General features: G+C 45.4%; 1 protein-coding gene across 3 annotated transcripts; it reads left to right on the forward strand.

Moving 5' to 3' along the window:
• Positions 1–10,289: 10,289 nt before the first annotated feature.
• Positions 10,290–16,965, forward strand: LOC122389046 (peptidyl-prolyl cis-trans isomerase A2-like). 3 transcript variants are annotated; one of them, XM_043380704.1, is made up of 7 exons: positions 10,290–10,511; positions 11,658–11,708; positions 13,020–13,239; positions 14,197–14,399; positions 14,701–14,843; positions 15,155–15,392; positions 16,122–16,965. In XM_043380704.1, the coding sequence occupies exons 2-6, from the start codon at positions 11,658–11,660 to the stop codon at positions 15,378–15,380; spliced, it is 843 nt and encodes a 280-aa protein (XP_043236639.1). In that variant the 5' UTR covers positions 10,290–10,511; the 3' UTR covers positions 15,381–15,392; positions 16,122–16,965. The 3 variants fall into 3 exon arrangements, with proteins under 3 accessions (XP_043236639.1, XP_043236638.1, XP_043236640.1); XM_043380703.1 differs by having other exon boundaries at positions 10,303–10,511; positions 15,155–15,413; positions 16,120–16,251; XM_043380705.1 differs by lacking the exon at positions 15,155–15,392 and having other exon boundaries at positions 10,303–10,511.
• The last annotated feature ends 6,701 nt before the right edge of the window (positions 16,966–23,666 follow it).

The raw sequence follows: 23,666 nt of genomic DNA on the forward strand, positions 1-23,666 counted from the left end.
CTGTGTTGTAGTTCAACGCAATAGGTTAAAGGCACCCCGTGGAAAGTATGTAATCATGAAGTCATCTATTCAAACATTCAGTCAGCTCTAAACAATACAGCTTTTCAATTTTATGGTGTAGTCTAATCATGTCAAGATCCTGTCATCGAACTTAAGATGAAAACCATTGGGAATTAATCCTGCTCGCGTTTGTCTTAATGGATGTTTCCCTTTTCCAAACATGCATATTTACTTCAACCACTTCAAAATAACAAGTATAAGATAACCAATACCGTTTCGTGTTTGTTTCCTTCGTTTTGTTTCAACAGCCTTCCCATAGCTTTGGTCTTATTCCTCAAACACTCAGCCTTAGCCTGCTGGAGCGAATGACCGGACACTTGGTTGTTTATTGCCCCCCTGCGACTGACCGGGCTGTTTGAGCCGGCTTGGGAGGTCGCCTTCATTCGGCTAAGTGACTGAGCGATGGACGTGCTGAATGGGCACTCGTCTTGGGACGCTGGTCGTTAAAACATAGTCCACGCAGAGTCGTCTCAGCACTGCTGAAAATGCTGTCCGGAAATGCTTCGCGGCCTTGCAGGGAGAAGGCGGGGAGGTGGGAGAGGCCGTAACTCTGCTGGAGTTTGGAGTTCGAGAGATGGTAATAAGGAAAGTGTGACAGTTGATAATGATTTCAGCAGATAATGATCTGTTGTTGTTGTTGCTCCCCCCGGCTACCGCCGGGATGGTAGCATAGCTGGTGGATAATGATCTCGTGGGCTATCACGGCTCACAGCTGAAGCACATCAAAGCTACCTATGATATTAGGATTAAATGAACTTCTTCACAATTAGGTATGTAGACATGCATATCGCATAATTGTTTCAAGCTGAAACCAACAACACTTGGATGCATTCAATGTTTATTTATCTTCGACTTAAATCTAAAGCTTCGACATCATAGTTCGAAGTTCGGTACAGGACATAAAGCAAATTGCCATAACTTTATACATCTATCCCTGATGAAAATATCGGCAATGCATCGTAGAACCACGATTGTTTATTACATAACGTCTGCCATGACCGTTGACGTTATAGCATGGAGTGATCTGATAAAACTGAAATGCATTTATCATTTTACGGACGAACTTCTAGGTCGCTTTATCCATGCCATGATTTTGTCCATGCCATTATTGTCGAGTGGCCTCTATGTACTTGTATGTTTGGAAAATGACGTGTATGCAATTATCATGTTATGCGATTGTGAAAATACGGGACATACTTGTACCTTAAAAAGGTACGTCTCAAGCCTTTCCGTCCGTACCCACCTTTTTGCATCGAAATGTGGTAAACAAAGCGATGAGTTGTTGGTCTCACCATCCATGCAAATTTGGCTTTTATAGATCCAACACGAACCAATTGCCGTAAAAACAAAAGACTGCCCTGCCCCTCAGTCCTCATCCTAGGCGTTATGAAAATGCAATAATTTTAAGTGGGTTTGACGCTAAAGCTGCTGGAGCGAAACGTACCATAGCAATATACGTCAGAGGCTGTTTTATGTTTCTACGGACATCTTTGTACACATGTGTAAATCATGCAATAGATATGTGTGAGAAATATGTAATGACAGATGATCGTTAATTAGTCTTGTCACACGCAGGAAGTTAGCCTATGGACGCAGTCAATACGGTGCAATATCCAATATCCTCATGTACTAACTTTCAACAGTGAGCGGCAGGGCACTTAGCAGTTGCTCCAACAGTTGCAGGATATCATTCCAAATGACGCATTCTCTGGGAATACCAAGCGATCACACTAAAACAAAAATCGCAATAAATGTGATGATAGTATCATAAGATGACCAAGTAATTAACAAAGAGCTAATGCGGGCAGTTATACCCACTGGCTTATTTCTCCACTAATTGATATTTGTTTCAATACATTTTACGTAAGCATAGATTTGTGCAAAAATGTCTTATATAATGTTTATGGATTGTAAAAAGTTCTCCGGTCTGACAGATAAGTTAAAACATTTCTACGGAAATCAAAGAGATTATGAAAACGAGCAACGTTTATATGTGTGCAAGCGAAGATTTGTGTTCAAGTAAAATTATTCGTTAGAATTGTGTTTTTTATTGAAAAACAAACCTGACTTCCCGGACATTTTTGCATATATGATCAACAACATGTGTATTGTGTACTACATGTGTAAATATCTGTCTTCATCTCTAACGTATATATGCTCTTCATCTCTGTAAATGTATATGCAATAAGATTATTTACATGCATATATGTAGCTTACATTATTGTTATAATACATACGATTAGCAATTCAGGGATGCCTTCGAGACGCTATTCATCAAACATACATTAGTGAGATGATCAAACGGTGAAACAACTTTTAAACAAACGGCTAGTTAATTTACAAAGTGCAGTCAAGCTGTCCAGTGTCCACCCACCTATCCGTTACTTGATATTCCCTTATCGACTATTCGATTATTGATTAGTTTTTAGCGACAAAAACGGCTACAGCATGCCGACTTGACGTTTGGTACACACACAATTTGTCTGCTCAGGTCGCAAGACTGCATTAAAATAGTAAACTTGCCGCCCCCTCCCCCCCGTGATGACACTAAAGCGCGCTGGCGTATGCCGTTAGCCAGTTTCATGTGAAACGGAAACATGACTGAATAGTCCGGGTATGTCCAGATAATGACGGATAGCGTTGCTCGTTGTAGGGCAAACTTGAGTCCCACGGAGTCGGGCTAGAGATGAAGATAGAGTTTTGGCAGGAAATAGGATGACCGTGTATAGCAGGGAATGGGTAGCAAAAAGTGAGGCGATTTGAACAAGTTGAGGAGTAGCGGTAGAGCGCTAGGGTTTTTTTCTCTCTCTCTCTCTTTCTCTCTCTCCCTTTCTTCCCCAGGCCATTCTCTATCTCTCCCTCTCTCTCTTTCTCTCTCCCTCACCTGTCGAGCAGAAACAGCCGCGAGCTGCCCCCTCAGTCCCTCGCCAGACCCCACAGACTGAGGCCTTCAGACCGACTGGCTCCCTCCACGCCGGGAGGGGGAGGGGGAGGGGAGGGGCTGGCGCGCCAACCAGCCGGCGCAGCTCCGGATGAGGAGCTGGGCGACTCGTCATAACCTCCGCGCCACCGAATAGCCATTCAGGCCGAATACTTATGAACAGAGCTAAATTTGCCGGCTCAAGTGCTAAAAGGGCAGGCGTCCGCTGGGATGCGATCTTATGAGTAGGATGATGAATTTGATAAGGAGCAGCATGTTAAGAATGTGACTTCGTGAACAGGCTCAGTATATTGTGGATGGAGGAGGTAATGCAATCAAAATACCTCATGCACTGTTGAGTGCTGAAGCTTCCCCTTCAAGCTTATACTATCGATAATAGATGGCACTAGCGGTCAGCGCCTGCAGGTTATGCTGTGCCGCCGAACACGTCTGCTGCTTTGGAAGTGGGACTTTAGCTTGCACAGGGAAGATTAGGTTAGGTTAGGTCAATTACCAATTCTGACTGCTTTTGCCTCCTGAATATACAGAAATAACATAAATTATCCTCCTTATCAATGTTTCTAGGAGGTGCTTCTTGACATACACAGATTGCAGGCATCGACATAGGCTATCCATTAGTACCTACTAGTCATCCAAGCCTCTGCAGTCGAGGTTAACTAACGCGACCGGATGCGTATAACGCAATCCTGGCTTCTTTTGATTAAATATTCTTATGGTTTTCCCTATGACTTACTAGGTTGAAATGTCTAGCAATTGACACCTATTGAGACGAGGATTCAGCCGGTCCCCTGCACGTGACTTTGAGCTAATTTCCACGGATGAAATAATAATGTCATCCCACGCAGCTAGACAGCAACTATGGTTTCTATGAACTCAGCTGAAAGATTAACGTTGTTTGCTTTCCATTTATTGACGGCTGACATTAAGCTGTAGGCTCATTTCGAGAAAACACGTGACTGATTATTCGTGTTAATGAACAGTGGGATGGAGTGATTGCAAGATGTTAACGATGGGCGATGGCAGGACATTCAATATACTGGCTTCTGGCAATGCCGTTTTACAATGACCACCGAACTGTGTGAAAGTATTCTAATAGACCTGATGATAATCAATAATAAGATTGCAGCATCTTAAGCGAATGACAGATGGCAGCTCAAGCCAAACAGTGCAATAGTAGCTGAGAAACATGGGGCGGCTAAACTTGCCCATTGGCTCATCTTACCTCACTCTCTCCTACACTTTTTGGTTTTCTGAACTTACCGCTCAAACTACGCAACTAAGCTGTACCAAATTTGATCACATGGTAGCTGGATCACTTTCGAAAGCACATGCAAATTTTCAGTTATATAGGGCTATTCACTTTCAGTTGAATGACAGAAAATCATACAAGATTTTTGGGGTAAGTTGGAAAATTGTGGGGCAAGTTGTACACGATGTGGGGTGGGGTAGCATGCTACATTTCTCTATCGCGGTTCCTTCAGAAGTATAACGCTCTTTAACCATCTTATCGTAGACGATCATGAGTCTCCCTTTTGATAAACGCTAAATACGCTCTCTTTTTATTGCCAAACAAGAGCAAAAAGGCTTAAATCCCTACTGATCCTCATACGCCTGAAACTGACTAGTCTAATATAATATGGCTCTGTCTCTAAGTGACGGCACATTTATCCTCGCTCTAACACAAAGGGCACTGAAGCGTTGCCGAACTGACAGGGATCGGCGTTTGTGCACGAAATTCAGGCCCAGGTGGAGGGATGCGCGCCAATAAACGTCCTTGGACGGTCATGTTTCAACTCACCCCGACCCTCTGGCTTCCGACCTTCTCACGGTTGAAGTCCAATTATTGAAAACATCATAAGACTAGCGCTTCTTACTTGATAATCTTACAAAATAAATGATCAACTAATATTGACATACATTCCACATTGTAACACAAATGGCATGGACGAGAATTGACTCGAAGTTTCGATCAGCAAAACTTACTTACGCTGTCACAACTTACCCCAGTGCGCCTACAGGGCGATATAGCGTTTTATCGGATCTGAGCCCACGTTATAACGTAAAAATACGTAGCCTTTTTGCTAGCGTAAATATTGGTGCCATATCAACAGTATCTTAAAGGTATTTGATTTGTAACAATTTACCCCTGTAACAGATAGCCCTACTCTCCCCTACCTATCTTATCCCGACGTCTACTGCCACAGATAACAGTAGGTAGTGCTACCATTATCTGTGATTCTGCCGTTTTGGTATTCACACCTCCAGATGGCGCAGCGCTGTACCTTAAACAGAGGTCGCTACGAGCGGGGTTTCCCACTGCGCGTGCCACTCCAGCCCACTCCACCGATCCTTGAACAACCAGTTGGCAGCTCACACATTTTCCTGGTGGTTATACATCTAGCTGAAGTTGTATTCGTCTGAATGTCTGGACATGTTCCACCAACGTTTCTGGCTATTCTGCTAGCTGCCAAACGAACGGGGCATTTATAGGATGCTCTGGCTCAGAAGCATTCAATATCTACCAGTCGTGATCATTTGTTCCGAGTCTTATCGCGTAACATCCAGTGCGCTCGTATACCACTGTTTTTGTGTGCATCTTCATGCAACTATTAACAGCAGTGCATTTCCTTATTTTCCGTTTTCGCTTATTTCATATTTCGTGGCTCTTTGGGTCTCTTCAGATTCTTTAGCGTCTTGTGAACGCGGTGGTGGGATGAGGAATCGGAAGTTATAACCCTCGCCCTGGCAGCGGGGAGGTTGATGCAACTAAGGTTTTTTCAAAGATAGCGTAAACACAGCGGCGCGCAGCGCCGCCAAATTTGGCACGGCCTATGGGGCAACCTTTTTACATATGACCTGAAAATGTCAGGTCCAAGTGACCTTGGGTCAGGTCACCAGGTCAGAAAAACCGGTACAACGTCCTTGTCAAACTTCAATTTTCTTTTTGCACCTGTTTAACTCACAGTTTTTCACTGATTTCCTTCAAACTTTGAGGATGTGGTAAGCTCACGGAGTTGTATAGCATATATGTCGTTTTTTATGTCACTGATCTGAGGTCAGTTAGAGGTCAATACGTCGTAATGTTAAGCCTATGGAAAAATACTAAATTCGGAAAATACTGGAGACATATCCGCTTCATTCTATCACTTTTGTGCTTTGAAACCACAATGCTTATCAGCAGGTCACTTGGTGCTTCTTTGTTTGGTGTACTTATCCATGGGTCAGTTCAAATGAGGTCAACTGAGGTCAAATGACGTTTTTGCCAATAACATGGCACATAATGACGCTAGAGCTTAAAAAATGATGTCATTGTGTTCCTGGTGATCAGCCGAATCGAATGATATGCGATATGATGCAATTTGGTTAACCCGCGCCCCGTTGGGCTCTTCCGAGCAACGCGCCCTGTTGGGGGGGGGGGGCAATTTTGCCCCCCCCCCCCCCCTAAGATCTCGAGAACCACGCAACCTAGCGACAAGCGGCAAACGGTGTTGGATAGCCCTATCAGGGAACTACCTTGTGACCCAATTTTATTGACCTAGGTGAAACCGATGACGTCACAGGTCAGGTCAAATGTCGAATTTTCACCGTTAAACAGGCATTTCAAGAAATGCGTCGTAAAATCGAGTGAAATGCATTTCATTGAAAATCATCGATAGGGAAATGTTCTTCAAACACATATTTTGCTATTTGAGGTCACTGATACCAGGTCAGGTCACAGAGGTCAGGTCACTAAGTGTCACAATATGAAAATATCATGTGATGCGTGTATTATGGTCCATTTTATATGCCAAATACGATTATGTGGGTCAGGCAGCCTTTGGGGTCAGTTTAGACTATGTTTTGGTGAAGGTCAGGTCAAGGTCAGGTCAAATTAGGTCAAATTTCAAAGTTGATATTTTTGCATAAAATGGGTGTATTCATTTGATGCAGCTTGTCACGCGGAGTCCAATGGTAGTCTTTGTTGTGCCCTACGTATTCTAGAATTGCCAAAAATTGAGTTTGACAATTTGACGTCATCATTTTTGACCAGTTTTTCGCTATAACTTGGCCCAAAAACGAGATATTGATCTGAAATTTGGTATATAGACAGAAGACGGTAGGTAGTATCACATATATTCCGGTTTTTACGAAACTCAAAAACTTTTTGTATTTTTTGGCTAATATATCCAAAAAAATGCATTTTTGATTTTTTCACAAATTTCAAAAATTCGAGATAGCAGTTTTGTAGCCCTGTTAATTCTACACCTTTTATGTCGTGATCATTTTTCTATATCTTCAAAGCTGTAGGCCTGACAGCTCTTCTCGCGAAGGTCTTTTTTCGGTCGAAAATGGCAGAACATGACGTCATTCTGACGTCATTTGTGGCCAACCTATCATAGCCTCTGGAAACATTTTTGGTCACAATGTGTAAAGTTGATGCCCGGAGGGATCCTGAAAGTTTGGTGGCGATATCTGCAGCCGTTTTGCAGGTATCGACGGAAAAGGACAGGGGGCCGTTTCGGCCCCCCTACGGGGCGCGGGTTAAGGAGGCCCTGAGGGCTCTAGGGAAGCACTGCGAGAACTGTGTTTGTCTTAACAGTGGTTATTTGGATAAAGGAACATTTTTAGTCTGGTAAGTCGATGTCGTTTCTCTACTCCTTCATGGTCGGGCCGAGAACTTTTTGAACACCCCTCGCGTACATTAGGGAAGCCATCTCACTTCCCCATGGGGCAGTCGGTAGATTAACCCGCGCCCTGCTGGGGGGGGGCTGTTTGAACACCCCCCTTGTGGTTTTTCGCGAATATCTCAAAAACGGCGGCGCGGAGCGCCGCCGTTTTTGGCACACCTTATCATACATCAATTCTACACATGTTGTGAAAATTTCAGACCAAGGTCATTCAAGATCAGGTCACCAGGTCACTTGAAGTGACCTCACCTCATAAAAAGTTTCAATGTCTGTCATAGCTACACCGAGTGACCGATTGCTTTGAAGCTTTCAGCGATTGCTAAGAGCAATAGCATGTACAAAATTTTAATCTCAGAATTTTGATATCGATGACCTAAGGTCAGGTCAATTTTGCAACCTCCCCATTATAAGTCAATGGGAGAAAATTGAAATGCGCCTCTTTTGGACGAAAGACATTATAAACACTCCCAACCACTGAATTACAAGTGGTTTAGACACACTGAACATGAAAATGGTGTCCGTGACCCCTGTTTATGCCCTGAGGTCATCTTAGGTCACGAATGGTATATAACAGTTTTTCGCAAATAACTTTTGATAGAGGCATGCTAGAGCGATGAAAACGCCTTAGATGTGTTCAGCTCGACGATACGGATCGACTGATATGCAACATGACCCTTTCCGGTCAGGTCATGACCTTGACCTGAGGTCAAATTTTCAAGTTGACCTTTCAAGGTCAAGTTATAGTTCATTCGATGCGTCTTGACGAGAGGAACACGATGCCGGTAAAAGTAAGCTCGTACAAGGCTTGGGTCAAAAGTTATTGCAGAAAAACTGTTTCCGAGAAATCGGCTATTTTTGCAGTTTTTGCCCCCTGCAGGCAAAACCGTTGACGTTAGGTCAAATCTGAGAACATTAATCAGAAAGGGCGTTAACCCGCGCCCTGCTGGGGGGGGGTGTTTGAACACCCCCCCTGTGGTTTTTCGCGAATATCTCAAAAACGGCGGCGCGGAGCGCCGCCGTTTTTGGTACACCTTACCATACATCAATTCTACACATGTTGTGAAAATTTCAGACCAAGGTCATTCAAGGTCAGGTCACCAGGTCACTTGAAGTGACCTCACCTCATAAAAACTTTCAATGTCTGTCATAGCTACACCGAGTGACCGATCGCTTTGAAACTTTCAGCGATTGCTAAGAGCAATAGCATGTACAAAATGTATATCTCAGAATTTTGATATCGATGACCTAAGGTCAGGTCAATTTTGCGACCTCCCCATTATAAGTCAATGGGAGAAAATTGAAATGCGCCTCTTTTGGATGAAAGACATTATAAACACTCCCAAACACCGAATTACAAGTGGTTTAGACACACTGAACTTGAAAATGGTGTCCGTGACCCTTGTTTATGCCCTGAGGTCATCTTAGGTCACGAATGGTATCTAACAGTTTTTCGCAAATAACTTTTGATAGAGGCATGCTAGAGCGATGAAAACGCCTTAGATGTGTTCAGCTCGACGATACGGATCGACTGATATGCAACATGACCCTTTCCGGTCATGTCATGACCTTGACCTGAGGTCAAATTTTCAAGTTGACCTTTCAAGGTCAAGACATAGTTCATTCGATGCGTCTTGACGAGAGGAACACGATGCCGGTAAAAGTAAGCTCGTACAAGGCTTGGGTCAAAAGTTATTGCAGAAAAACTGTTTTCGAAAAAATCGGCTATTTTTGCAGTTTTTGCCCCCTGCAGGCAAAACCGTTGACGTTAGGTCAAATCTGAGAGAATTACTCAGAAAGGGCGTTAATAGGGCTATCGAATGCGCTTTTCCGCGGCGCTGTAGCTCTATTGGTTCCCGAGTTAAGCGTTGGCTTCTTGGAAATTGTCGACATTCGACCTGGAAATCGGCGAAATTTTGCCTTCAATGACCTCTGGTGACCTGACCTTTGACCTGACCAAAAAATTGACCGAAGTGATTTCGTCATTATTTTTTACGCTCTTTCGAACGCCGCCTTCTGCGTATCGCTACGTGGCCCAGGAGCCGAGTTACAAGGGGGGGTGTTCAAACACCCCCCCCCCCAGCAGGGCGTGGAAATCCAGGACCCCCAGCAGGGCGCGGGTTAATAGGGCTATCGGATGCGCTTTTCCGCGGCGCTGTAGCTCTATTGGTTCCCGAGTTATGCGTTGGCTTCTTGGAAATTGTCGACATTCGACCTGGAAATCGGCGAAATTTTGCCTTCAATGACCTCTGGTGACCTTACCTTTGACCTGACCAAAAAATTGACCGAGTGTTTTCCTCATTATTTTTGACGCTTTTTCGAACGCCGCCTTCCGCGTATCGCTACGTGGCCCAGGAGCCGAGTTACAAGGGGGGGGGTGTTCAAACACCCCCCCCCCCCCCAGCAGGGCGTGGAAATCCAGGACCCCCAGCAGGGCGCGGGTCAAGCAGCACCCTGCACCCACTGTTCTACCTACAGACAGCTCGCTTTTCCAGCCGGACCCGCCGCCAGCAGCCTGAACCATTTTCTCCTGCTCTCTACTCTCTGCAGGTGCGCCGAGCGGCTCGCCCCCCCCCCCCGACCTCGCCCCCCCCCCCCCGGGCGTGTGTCGCTAAGAGGGGCGGGTCGCCGCGCGGTAGCGCAGTCGCCCCACGACGCCGGGTCAGGTCTGGTCCTTAGGTGCGAGCTTACGGTGAGCGCTGGAACTCAGGAGGGGAGTGAACTGGCGGCAGTAGAACCAAAGCACAGTGCAGTGAGCGGTCTTTGAAAAAAAACGAACTCTGCCAAAAAGCTGACGCGGTGAAACGCTTGTACATACATCGGGATAACAACACGTAAAAGCAAAGGTAAGTGTTTTGATCGAGAGGGCATACTGTGTAGTTGTGTGCTGGTGTATTCACTTCTGCAACATTTACATTTTGGCTAAATTATTTAACTTTATTTTGATTCAAACTGCATATGATTAGGTATTAATTATTTTTACGCTATGGTGGAAAAGAAACAATTGCAAATTTTCATTTTTCTCTTACCTTGAATAATTGATCAAGCTGCAGCAATTTTGTCCGTTCTGATTAAACAAAAACCATTCGGAAACATTTGTCGAGAATCGAAGTGGGCAACTCATTCTCATTCAGCTCGAGCTTGTCCACATGTCTGTCGTTTATTTTTCCATAGCAATAAATTATGTACATTCAACATTGCATAGATATACAAAAAAGCACAACTTTAAATGTCAAAGTAAATAATACGACCGTTGACGACAAAATATATCTGTCTCTAAGAATTCACCAACAAGCTAAAGTACGGGACAAGCTGCTAAAAGTTATTGCATCTCAACGCATTCAAATGAATCTGACCTTCCATTGTGTTCACGCTGAAGTAGATCAGCGCTACATCGACCGTTTAAGATGGTTGTTATGGCCAGTGGTAGGTTTTATGGAGTACTTGTAATTAAAGACCGTGACTTGTCAGCAGTCAACTTTTTGAAGTGATGGTCAAGTAAAGCTATAAAGAAAACTCCCCTAGAGGCGGTTCACGACCTCAGTGGTCAGCTTCCCGCCTTTTCGATGCGTTGGAAAGAACCCACTTTGAGTTTCTTGCTCGCCCTGATAAACACTTCTCAGGGGCAAGGAAAGAATAATCGAAAGACAGAACATAGGTATTAATGATAAATCAAAACACCAATAATGCGCGCTTCACATATTTCTCCATTATATGTGTGTTATTTATTCATTTATTTATGTTCTATTCTTTCTTCTTCTTTTTTGTTAGCCCTTAGCAATTATTGCAGGGTGCAGGTTTGATAGTTTATTGTTGGTCATTGCATTATCCATAGAATGCTCTACCTAAATATATAGCAAAGTGTGTGCATTATCATATTTATTCATGCATGTATCGCATCAATAAACTAATGCAAGATATAAAGCGTCCATACCTTTTATACAATTGCGAAAGCTAACTCAATTACCAACAGACCAACACTTATTTTTCAGATGACCCCTCGTGTGCTACTGAATGCTGCCTTGGCCGCTTCCATTATCGTGGTAAGTGTCCAGCATTTTTTCGTTTGAATTTATTGCTGCATATCGCTTGCAATCGCGAAGCCTCGAGAGCATAAAAGAAACAAATTACTTGTTGCCGGTAACCTTTATAGTGCTAATACTTGATTTCCACGCACAGCCCTTAGGTCCCAACGATGCAAGTATGAATATTATTCGGAAGTAATATAGCATCTGATAGCCCATGTGATAAGCAAAATCTGTATAGCAAGAAGTAGACTTTGGGATAGAAAAGCATGTCACTGTCATGTTTCAAATGCAAATGAGCAACGACGTTATCGAAACAGAACTTATAATCAGATGTTCAATTATCAAGTGCAGAAACTTAAGGATTCTTCAGGGCTACCGGCAAGTTGCATTACTTCTTTTTTATCGATATTGCATGGGACATTTAGGATAGATAATACGGTTTCATCACATATCTACACGTTGTCACTGTTTTCCAGGTACGTTCCGAGTTATCTTACAGTCAGTTGCCTTCCGGGAAGTTCAAAGCATTCCAATATCTGCTTGGTTCACTTTCCGCCCACTTTTCCTTTATCTGCTCTAGATAACCCAAGCAGTTGACAAAATTTGAAACTTATGATTTCCTGAGGAAAATATTTGGTGCGCTGAACAAACGCGTGAGCTCAAACCAATATTCAGAGTCTTTAGCGCTATCTTTTTCTTTGCATCGAATGCTCTCAGATTATTTTTGCATCACCATTCGTCAGATCAGACATTACAAAGTATTATGGAACAGGTGGGGAAGTGAATAACTAATAGCGTATTGATTATGATTATCATCTCGAAAAACAAGGCTATAAATATAAAAAAATGAATTATGTAGGATCATTGATGACGACTAACAAACTTTTGCCAACCACAAACCGTCGTATTGTGACACTGGCACCTGCCTGTCTGAGGCCGGGCTCGGCAGCTGTCTCACTGTCTCACGCCGGGTTCGGTACTTGTCTCACTCACTGTCTCACGCCGAGTTCGGCAGTTGTCTCACTGTCTGACCAGTTGTCTCACTGTCTGGCGCGGGGTTCGGCAGTTGTCTCACCGTCTCACGCGGCGTTCGGCAGTTGTCTCACTGTCTGACCAGTTGTTTGTTTGTTTGTTTGTTCGGTATATTGCCAACGGGATAAGGCCTTCCACGACTAGGCAAAGTCATCCGTATAAAACAATTTTGTTGTCTCACTGTCTGGTGCGGGGTTCGGTAGTTGTCTCACTGTCTGGTGCGGGGTTCGGCAGTTGTCTCACTGTCTGACGCGGGCTTCGGCAGTTGTCTCACTGTCTGACGCCCGCCACCAGGTGTGCAGCGCGGAGAGGGTCACACAGGAGGTCTACTTTGACATCGATATCGGTGACCGGCCGGCCGGCACCATTCAGATCGGTCTCTTCGGAGATGTGGTGCCGCGAACCGTCAATAACTTCGTCCGTTTGGCCACCGACGGCGCCACCTTCGACGGCCACTACGGCCGCTACGAGGGCAGCATCTTCCACAGGGTTATCCGCAACTTCATGATTCAGGGTAAGTGGAAAGGGAGATGAGTAAGCTGAAAGACGAAGTCGAGGATCCAACTCAGGGCTGATCTTCCAGTGCATTCTCAAAACTCAGCGATCCTGCGACGCTTCTTGAATATCTCATCTTCCATTTTGTGTTTTGTTACGGAGCGAGCGAAGCGAGCGTAGTCTTTCCTTAGATTAACGGAAATTTCTGAGTATGAGCGGCCGGCCGGCCGGCCGTGGTCACGCTTTTGCGAGGCTTATATCTCAGCAACCACTTGACCGATTTACACGCGGTAATTTTTGTAGGGTAGCTTCATTCCTTCTACCAAGTATTGGACTATTCCTGATGCATGTGGGTGACCCCTTATGCACGTGCCACGTGCAAAACGAAGAGGTGTCCGTTTTGTAATTGTTGCAATATCTCGGTAACTACTTGGCCGATTGCGCTGAAAGTTGGCATGTAGGTAGGCACCCACTAGGCACTGCATATCCATGTGCCACAGTTGGGGTGCTGCTGCACGTGCGCACGTGCAGGGGTCGTTTCCAGATCTCGAGAACGGCTCGACCGATTGCGCTCAAATTTGGTACACAGTTAGGGACCAGTTAGTAGGGTGCCGTGCACAAGTCAGTTGGGACCCATTTTGCACGTGCGCACGTGCAGGATGCCGCTTCCAGATCTCGAGAACGGCTTGGCCAATTGTGCCCAAATTTGGCACATCGCTAGAGACCGGTTAGTAGGGTGCCGTGCACAAGTCAGTTGGAGGTACCCCCTCGCAATTTCGCACGTGCAAGGCCCACCCTCTCGCTCGCTCCGTTAATCGCCCCAAAAGGCGTTATACTGGTTTTTAAATATGCCTTATGAGTGTTTCCTGAGCATGGTCTTGATAGCTTAGTGTTTTAGTTTTCTATTAACTCTTTTGAACCTCTTTTCCCGCTGGGTACGAAAGTGGCAGCACTTTACCCAGATTATTTATCGCAGGCGGTGACTTTGAGCGCGGTGACGGCACTGGTGGCTTCAGCATCTACGGCGGCACGTTCAAGGACGAGAACTTCCGGCTGCGTCACACGGGTCCCGGCATGATCAGCATGGCCAACTCGGGCCGTGACACCAACGGCAGTCAGTTCTTTATCACGACAGTTCGAGCGCCGTGGCTGGACGGTACTCACGTCGTCTTCGGAAAGGTCAGAGACGACAGCGTGAAGTGCGATCATGAGAAGAAGAAGGTCGCTAAGGCCCTGGATACATTTTGAACAGTCAAAACTTCTAAGATAACCGAAATATCTAAAACATAATATACAATTACCAGTGTTTCTATTTTTTGGCGATAGCGCGGCATCACACATCAGTAATCTCTTGTTCTCTTATGACCAGACAACTTGACATAGGTGACATGTTATATAAAACGGTTTGATTGAAGTGTGATGGCTGAAAAAAACTTCCCAATGCCTTGTATTACCCTCCGCTGATCGTCTGTGACCACAGGTGACCAGCGGCATGGACGTGGTACGTCAGATTGAGCAGCTGGCCACAGGTCCCGACGACCGGCCCCTTCAGGAGGTGCGCATCCGACGCTCCGGTCTCACCAACACGCTGCCCTTCGAGATGGACCTGCGCGACCCGCTCTTGTAAGTAAGCTGGCTCGGCAGTGGCCGTCGACAAAGGAGCAAACGTTGCTACGCATGAGTGGTAATTTTTATGAAGTTAAGTTCAGCATCAAGCGCTCATTTACTATTGAATATAAGGCAATTATATCTATGCTTTCCTTTGAAATGTTTCGAAAAGTGGAGCACAAATTATATCAAGCTTAGGTATATAACTAGATGCCTTGACTTGTCTTGTGTCCTTTTATATATTATGTTTCATCACTTCTTTTGGTTTTGATTGTCCGCCACGCTTTCGCCCCCTTTCAAGTGAATCTCACTTTCTTGCATGCCAGGAGCAACATGTTCTGGGTGAAGTTCGTCGTCATACCAGCGACCATAACAATCATATTAGCTATCTTCTTCCGGCATGTTCTGAAGAAATTTGACGTCATTGATAGCGCATATTATGAAATTTGCGAAAAGAGACAAAAACTAAAGAAACAAATTAAATCGGGCAAAAAGGAAGAAGAAAAGCTTGAGCCTGTCCCAGAAAAAGCTGAGGCGAAGAAGGATAAATAAATAATATATAAGGTTATACAACATTAGCATTTTATAGGTATATTAGCATGGACCCATTACCGATTAATATAGTTAGTATCTGCACTATTGCGTCTCCTTTTAGCACAAACATTCCCTATTCAAGAAAACTCGATTACGATTGTCCTATTTTGACTGCAAAGCGTTATCTAAGTAGAGCGCAGTCTCGCTTTAGGTAACTAGCGTTTTTAGCACAGTTTGTATTCCATGGCATGCTTAGATAGCTCTGACTTGTACGCCTTGTCATGTTTCATTTTCTTGCTGCTGTGTGGGTGAAGCCCAGCAAAATCTGTTCGCCTTACAAGGAAAATGTTCTCAGAAATGACACAGAAATTCAGCATTTTCCTCTTTCTTTGCAGAGTTTCCGTGAGACTTTGCGGCTACTCGTTGTATTAGTTTGTCACCCCGCATGTGTGCATTTTATCTCCAGTTCCTGGAATTTCCTCCAGAAGTATGGAGTCAGTCATCGTTCTTTGTATTTTGATGCTTTTATACATATTGATTTATGTCTGTCCACTTATCAGCCTGGCATCCAGCAGCAGTTAGAAGAGCCTCGCTATGAAATCTGAGATTTAGATGCAATACATATATGCGGACCATTAAACTTTTGCAAGTCGCAACCAGCCATGTTTCGCTTTGCCCTCTGATGACCCTGATAACCTCTAATGACCTCTGACGACCATTGATGTATACCTTTCTAACTGTGCTGCGTGCTTTTCACAGCGGTTCCGCAGCGTCGGCGGTACCATCTTTCCTGACGCTGGCTTTGGCCGTGGTCGCTGGACGCCTGTGAAGTGCATCTCACACCACCCAGGGACGCGAAACAGCAGAAGAGCGCCCCTCACTTTGACCTGCGTGAGCGCCCCTTTCGTCCCGAATGGAAGTCTTTTTTTAGGTAGCTGTCGCGAGGCCATACAAAAAGCATGGTCATCACTGCCTTGGTCGAAAAACGAAGTCCTACAAGCTTTATTCGGGATTTGAGTGATGCTGTGAACGTCTGTAAAAGTGTGCGCACGTATGTACCTTTACGTGGCTAGGAAGTATGTTACGAGCAGTATGAGCGTCGTTGACGCCAAAGAGCTTTCTGGAGAAGTCATCTGGCGTATTGCGACGCTTACTGCATGAATGTGTTGAAAATAACTGCGGAAACGTGCATTGTATTTGTATTTATATATAATCAAAAAGGGATGATACATGGAAGAGAATAGAGAAGTAGTGTGTACTTGTAATGTCTCAGCTGCGAGAAATCGTATCTCAAAATGCTGAAACACGGTATGAAGCTTTACAAGTCGTTTTTAGGGCGAACGATAGGGTACCATCTACATAGGTGACCAATGCTGAATTAGTAGAGTTTTGATTGTACAATCTGCGAATTTACATAGACGGTTTCTTTTATTTTGAGTGCTGACCGCTGTTTTGTTTGTAAAAAAGCAATATGACACGTGCTTGAAATGTAAAACAAAAATGCGTGTTTGATGCGTGTTTGATGGGTCACCTGAAAGCTGACTCATACTTGTTTGACAACATCACGTTCAGATAAATCGAAAATAAACAAAATGTATGTAGATAGCCAAGTGTTTATATCAATTTTAGCTCCAATTCAGCTTACGATGGAAGACTGCATTCATAGGGATGGGTAAACGTAGCTGGCACACACATATGTAATTCAGCTCGCAATTGCTTCCTTGAAACAAATGCTACCACAGAACCGATTTGAAATTTATCTTGGCACGATACATTAAACACATTTTGTTTTGACCTCGCTTTATTGCAAATAGGTTGGCTCGCCAGGGAAAAATCCATTTTTGGCAATGTTAATGGGCTGTTTGCGCATCTCTACAATGTTTCATAACTCAGTCTTTATATCACACAGCAATTATTACATAACTTGTCACTACGGAAAGATAATTCTAGAGTGAACCAGACAACCTGCACAGGTAACTGCTATCACTAAACGCACGCGATGTTCAACCTTTCCTCTATGCTCTCGCTCTACTTTTACGAGACTCAGATACGCATCAGTCGCGCGGCCGATCCTGGGCCAGACACGGACAGTGTGCGGTGGAGATAAGTTTCCTGATCGGAGAGTTTCCTGGTAGCAATGGTGGCCTTATCTGCTCGGATCAGACCGGCCCCGGTTGCCTCCACGGCACGACAGTGCAGCCTCCCTCTGCAGCACGTGAGTCTGCGGGAATAGAGCTGCAACCGGGCTGCAAACTGTTACCCACAAACCCCGCTGACACACAGACACATTCACACATGCGCATTCAGTGGCTGCTAAACGTCATGTCTCATTGTGGAGATTGGAATGTTTAGACTCAGCAAACGCAGTGCGCAGAGCGGGCACTTTCCTCTGGCGTATCCGGAACTGCACACTCGCACAGCTGCGTAGCGAGAGAGATGACGTGCACACCAATAGACGGCTAAGTACTCAAACCCGGTGAAAGCAATAATTTCAGTTTGTTTTGCCGATAAAGAAACATGGAACGTTTGCGACGAACTTAAATGAATGGTCGCTCGTTTTGTTACTTTGTTTGGCACTTGTTTTTACAACGTTTACTGTAGGTTTATAAAGGTCACATAGAGCAGCCAATAAAGAGGAAATACACCACGAACTTCGTGCATCATAGATCAAACAAACATCAAACATTAAACAACATATAATTTTCGGAAACATTGTTAGGTTGAAATCACGTGTCGCTGAAATGGCACACAAATAGTCGTTTTCACGACGGCAATCTGGTACACATTCTCTTCACATCTGGTGCAGATTTGGGGCAGATATGGTCAAATTAGGTGACTAACTGTGTTCCTGAGTCAGACCTGAGACATTATCAGTTCTTGTTGCAGTTACTTATACACCTCATGTATTTCAAATTTCCGGACAAAATTTTCGTTTTGGGCAAAATTTTCGATTAAAACACTGAAATAAGTCCATGAAGATGTTTGTTGAAAATAACTTTGATACATATTTGGTAAGGTTTAGTGCATTTGCTAGAAAACCCGAAGTGATAGTATATAGTAGCAGCGCTGCGTCATAAAATCTGTTTTTGTGACCTACAAATATATGCATTGATATTAATCACTCCTTAGTCCTTATCTTCACAAAAATAATCGCTCCCAATCATGCCTGGAACGCGGCAGAGCATTTTTGCTCATTCCATGACCCTGACCCAATGGAGTTGTCAACGCGCTCTGCTACCAAAGTGCCGAGCACGGGTTGACAGTTTCTCTCACGCTCTCGATCTGTCAAAGTGTGCATCAATCGTGTTCCCGCAGTTCCCACACCCTGGACACGAGTCAGCGATTGTCACAAGTCGGCAGGAAACGTTCAGTTGAACAAATTGGCTCCACGGCGCAGTGCCTGACGGGACCGGCGCCCCGCACCCGTGCCTCCCTGCCTCGCCGGATCTACTGATAAGACGTGACACTCGAGTTCTACCCCCTGCAGCTGCCTGAGCTGCGGTCCTGCAGGAATGCACGAGGGAGGAGCAGGCTGGGAGGAGGTGGAGGCGTGCGTGACACCCGCCGATCGGTCAAGGTGACGGTAATTGTTACTTTGCCGAGGTCTACATAGATTACGACAGCGCCAATATAGTAATGGACGACATCCGCCGGAGAAAAAGGCATACGCGTTTCGTATCACGTCCAAATTGAGCGATATAGCGAGTTTGAACGAGACCTTTTCCTTCACGTTCACCGAGTATTTGTGAAAAAGCCGGTGCTGTACTATTTCCCTCGGCGTTGATTATTGAAACTTGGGAAGCAGGATTTGTGTCTCCTGTCTATGTATAATACCTTGAGCAGCATCTTAAAAAGAGAGCAGTGATTTAGGCAGAGCTAGATGATAATGCCTTCTTCCTGTTTCCGGGTGCACCAAGTGGGAGCCCAGGTTCCATCCACTCCCAAGCGTTTGTAAAATTGATGGCTGACAGGGATGGCCTGTGGCTGATGAAGTGAGCCCTGCAAACTCGGAGCGGCACCGATCAATAGGTCTATGTGACGGTATATTGTATCTATCTACTACAAAACCATTATCGAGAGCATCAGCATCAGCACTCAGCAGCATCAGCATCAGCAGCGTATATAGCATTAACTTTGTTATAAAAAGCAGCTCCATGTAAAGCCTCAGCAGCACTGCAAAGCTACAATGTAAATTACTCGCCGTTGCAATAGCATATATATGTTTTGCGGGAATACCTTACCGATTGCATTTAATGTAAAAAATAGCCTGATGTCTAAAAGATTCAGAAAAACGCGCCAAAATATGACCTAAATAGTTCGGTGGTGGAATCCAGGATGCTGTTCACAAGTCTACGGTTTCCTGTACGGACATTGATTTGTGAAGCCCTTGGGGGCGCCGGTGGCGGCCTGGGGTGGGTTCGGGAGGGGGGAGGGGGTACGTCGGTGGCGGCCCTGAGGCGCGTCCGAGCGAGGGGAATCCTTACACAGACACACGCCCCTACCCTTCCCCCAACTCCCACCACCCTTGTTCACGGAAGAGACAACCATCGAGCTGGGACGGGCCCCTATCAGACCACACCATGATTTGCAGGACAGTTCAAAAAGGCAATGATCATTGATCATACATACATGTATATGGTGCATGCGTAGTCACTAGTCAGCTCCGTATAGTTACCACTTACCAGTAGCCGTTTTCACGACGGGATATCTGGCGAAAGCATCTAATTTGACCAAATCTGCACCAAATTTCTTCTACGACAAAAATCTTACTATCATTGATCTATTTCAGTGTTATAAACGAAGATAATGTCTGATAATTTGAAAAATCAGGTCTGTAAGCATCTGTGCAAACCAAACTGACAATTTATAAGAAACACAATGAACCTAATTTGACCAAATTTGCACCTTATCTGCACCAAATGTGTACCAGATGGCCGCCGTGAAAACGGCTAATCTAGTTGGCTAAGAACGGTCAATAAAATATATTATGCACTGAATGACCAATGTTTGATCTGAAGAGGGTTTTGTGTTTGAATTCGGACCGTGACAACGCCGCGGGGTCGAAACTCACCAAGCCGATGAATGAGCTTGGTCATCTATCGTTTATTGGTGAATTTTCAAGGTCATTTGTCTTATTAAAGCATCCCGGCACTACCATAACTAATTTGCTCGTTACTAGTATAATCGATCCTCACTGAGTTTTTAGTTTCCGTCTAAACAATCGAGGCCCCAGCGCAAACTCAGTCCAATGTGTCCGTACACTCCGGTGAATAAACCGTCCATCTGTAAATCGTTCAGGATGATCGGGTGTTCAAGGCTGGTTCAAGCTGGCAAACAGCGTGTGGTGATCGTTCGGCCAGTGTAGCTGCTGGAAACTGGCGGATAAGGATCACACTGCTACACCAAAGAGGATCAGACTGTCGTCTTAGTTTATGGATTTACCTACAGTTTGAATGCCTGAGCGCCGGTGAACCAGGCGAGGGATGCACGGGCGATGGGTTCGTGGTGTCACTTGCAGCAAGTTCACTTAGCGAGGCGCCGGGACTGCAGGGCCACAACCACCCACTTGTCCATTCGGGTAAAATCTCATTTTTATCAAACACTAGTTAGAGTATAATGTTAAAGTATAGTTAAAGTATACCTACCTGTTTTGCATGTCATCACTTGTGTATCGTCTTCGAGTATTTTCGTATTTCAAACCAGTGAACAAGGCTACTCAATAAAGCCTAAATATTTTTTAAAACAATTTTTGTACTTCAGTGTAGCCCGAAACGAATACGAAATATAATCATTTACATGAGGAAGATTGGAAATGACACTTCGTCAAAATAATGGTGTTAATTAACCACTTAGCAAACACCTCAACGTTTTAAGTTCATTAATGAAAGTACGGGATAAACAACACTACGCTGGCTCCCGATGATGAAAGATGTTTTGATGACAGAGAGTAAGTCATTTCCTTTGAATGAATATCTCGAGATTGCCATTGATATGAAGGCACGCAATGGCCTTGAAATAACGACCGAGTGACAAAGCAATGCAGCGGATGTAGAGTGCGCCGCTCAGGCGCTGTGCCCCGGATGTGTAGCGTGCCTTTGTGGCGTGATGTGCCACCATCAGACGCAATATATCAAGGTCACGATCGTTCGCTTACTCATATGCGGGCGACGTCTCTGGTCAAGGGCAAGGACAAGATTCAGGCGGTGTACGTCGCCCTCCAATCGCAGATCAGTGGGATGTGGGTTGAAGCTGCCATTTTACGTGAGCCTGAATTGTAAACCGGAACCATTTGACACGGGACACCAAACAGTTCAATCAGAAAACGGTGTTGGTATTCGTAAGTTGATGTGACCGCAGGCGGCATCATAGGGTGTCGCGTGCCAGCCGACACGATTACCAGTGCTGCCATTGATTATGGCTGGAATAAGACATTGACCTTACTCTAAATCCTTTGAAGACAGTCATCATCGAGCGGTCGGTCCGTGCTCCGATATGAGCATCCAAGAGAATAGCGAGAGAGATGTCATAGCATAACTTCAGTTCACCAAACCCATAGCGTTCCATAGCGATAAGTATTGGAAAGAGCAGTAGTAGGTTGTCGCAGTCTTTTGCAAGTACCTAATTAATCTTCTGCTTCCATTGTAAGGCAGCATTATGAAATGAATATATTCGGGGCGAGTGGATATTTTGCAGCGATACTTTCCTTCAGGCATGGTACCTGATTTTGTTATCTACCTACCCGACATGGCATGTTCTAGCACCTAACTGACACAAAACGACAGATCGTCGGTACTCTTGTTTCTTGAGAGGAGCCATGAAAACAGGCTATGCAGCAACACACGGCATTTTAATTTATACACAATTTGACTGAATCGGGCACTAGGTACCGTATACCGTGTACCGTGAGAGTGCCGTAATCAATCACACAGCTCCCCATTTTCAACCAATTTTCAACCATACAGGTGAGGTCTTGACGGCGCGCAACGCGAGCAGAGAACACTGTCAACTGGGTTTGGTCAGGATCATATTTTAGCTGTAGACACGGCGCTGGCTTTAGGCAGATACCTTGTGTAGTGTTTCCCGATTAGAATTAAGCGTTTCGTTTGTACCGAGTACTATCGCCAGTGGGTACTTGTTTCTCTATTACGTGCTCCTCTATTGGCCGCCATACTGGCAATGCTGAGCGAGAATACAGTTTAGTGACGAGTGGTGGCGCGGCGTGTGGGACCTGGCGGTGCGGCTGAAGCGAGAGGAAACGCTATATTTCTGGCGACGAGATATGAACCTCGACGGGCTTAGGCCGCCTTCAGCCTTTTTACCCACTCCGGGTAAACCAGTTGTACCGTGGGAGACATGGAAGCTACGTTTTAATACTTACCTGCTAGCGACGGGCGGTGACGCATTCGCCGCAGAGCGGAAGCGAGCTATTCTTTTGCATTGTTTAGGCGAGGAGGGCCAGCGCATCCAGGAGACGCTTCCTCCAGCCGTGAAGATGGAAGGAGACGATGCCTTCACGTTGACCCTACGCCAGCTGGACACATTTTTTATCCCACGAGTGAATGCCATTGTCGAACGCTTTTCATTTCGACAACGAGCGCAGCTGCCGCAGGAGTCTACCGCAGAGTATGTATCAGTGTTGCGAGGTCTGGCAGTAAACTGTAAGTTTGGCAGTATGACTGATGATATGATCCGCGACATGGTGGTGGAAAAGACGATCCACCCACGCCTGCGAGAGAAGTTGCTCCAAGATGCAGAGCTCACGTTGGACAGGACGCTCGCTACAGCCGACGCATATGAGAGGGCCCTCCGTGAATCGGCAGTAATGGCGGGCCAGCAATCTTCTGCTCCAGTCGTCGCCAAGGTGTCCCACCCTCGTCAACCGAAGAAAGTCAAGGCACACAGCGGACTGCCTGAACGTCAGGCCCCATGTACCAACTGTGGTAGATCGTCACATCGAACCGGCTCCAAGGACTGTCCGGCTCGAGGTCGCAGCTGCAGCTCGTGCGGCCTGCGGGGGCACTTCGCTGCAGTCTGCAGGTCAAGCGCCTCCGCTTCAACCGCAGCTGCCGCCCCACGACGCCTGAAGGACACAGTTAAGGAGGCTACCGTGCTGAAGGTCAGTGACTCCCCTCAGAAGGTGCTCTGTCCTGTCACGCTCTCTGTGGGTGACATTCAGCACTCGGTCGACATCCAGGTCGACACTGGAGCTACCTGTTCACTTTTGTCTCTTCAGTACGCCCGAGATCTCTTCAAGGGGAAGGAGTTTCAGCCGAGTAGCTCCAGGCTTTTCGGGTTTGGCAGGAA

Source organism: Amphibalanus amphitrite, unplaced genomic scaffold (assembly GCF_019059575.1).
Source record: "Amphibalanus amphitrite isolate SeventyFive unplaced genomic scaffold, NRLGWU_Aamphi_draft 000342F_arrow, whole genome shotgun sequence".
NCBI lineage: Eukaryota > Metazoa > Arthropoda > Thecostraca > Balanomorpha > Balanidae > Amphibalanus > Amphibalanus amphitrite.

Excerpts from the sequence above, each read along its gene's own strand:
- LOC122389046 (XM_043380704.1), top strand. The coding sequence starts at position 11,658 with ATGACCCCTCGTGTGCTACTGAATGCTGCCTTGGCCGCTTCCATTATC. Across the intron at positions 13,240-14,196 it reads CCGCAACTTCATGATTCAGG|GCGGTGACTTTGAGCGCGGT; the intron begins GTAAGTGGAAAG and ends TATTTATCGCAG. Across the intron at positions 14,400-14,700 it reads CTCACGTCGTCTTCGGAAAG|GTGACCAGCGGCATGGACGT; the intron begins GTCAGAGACGAC and ends CTGTGACCACAG.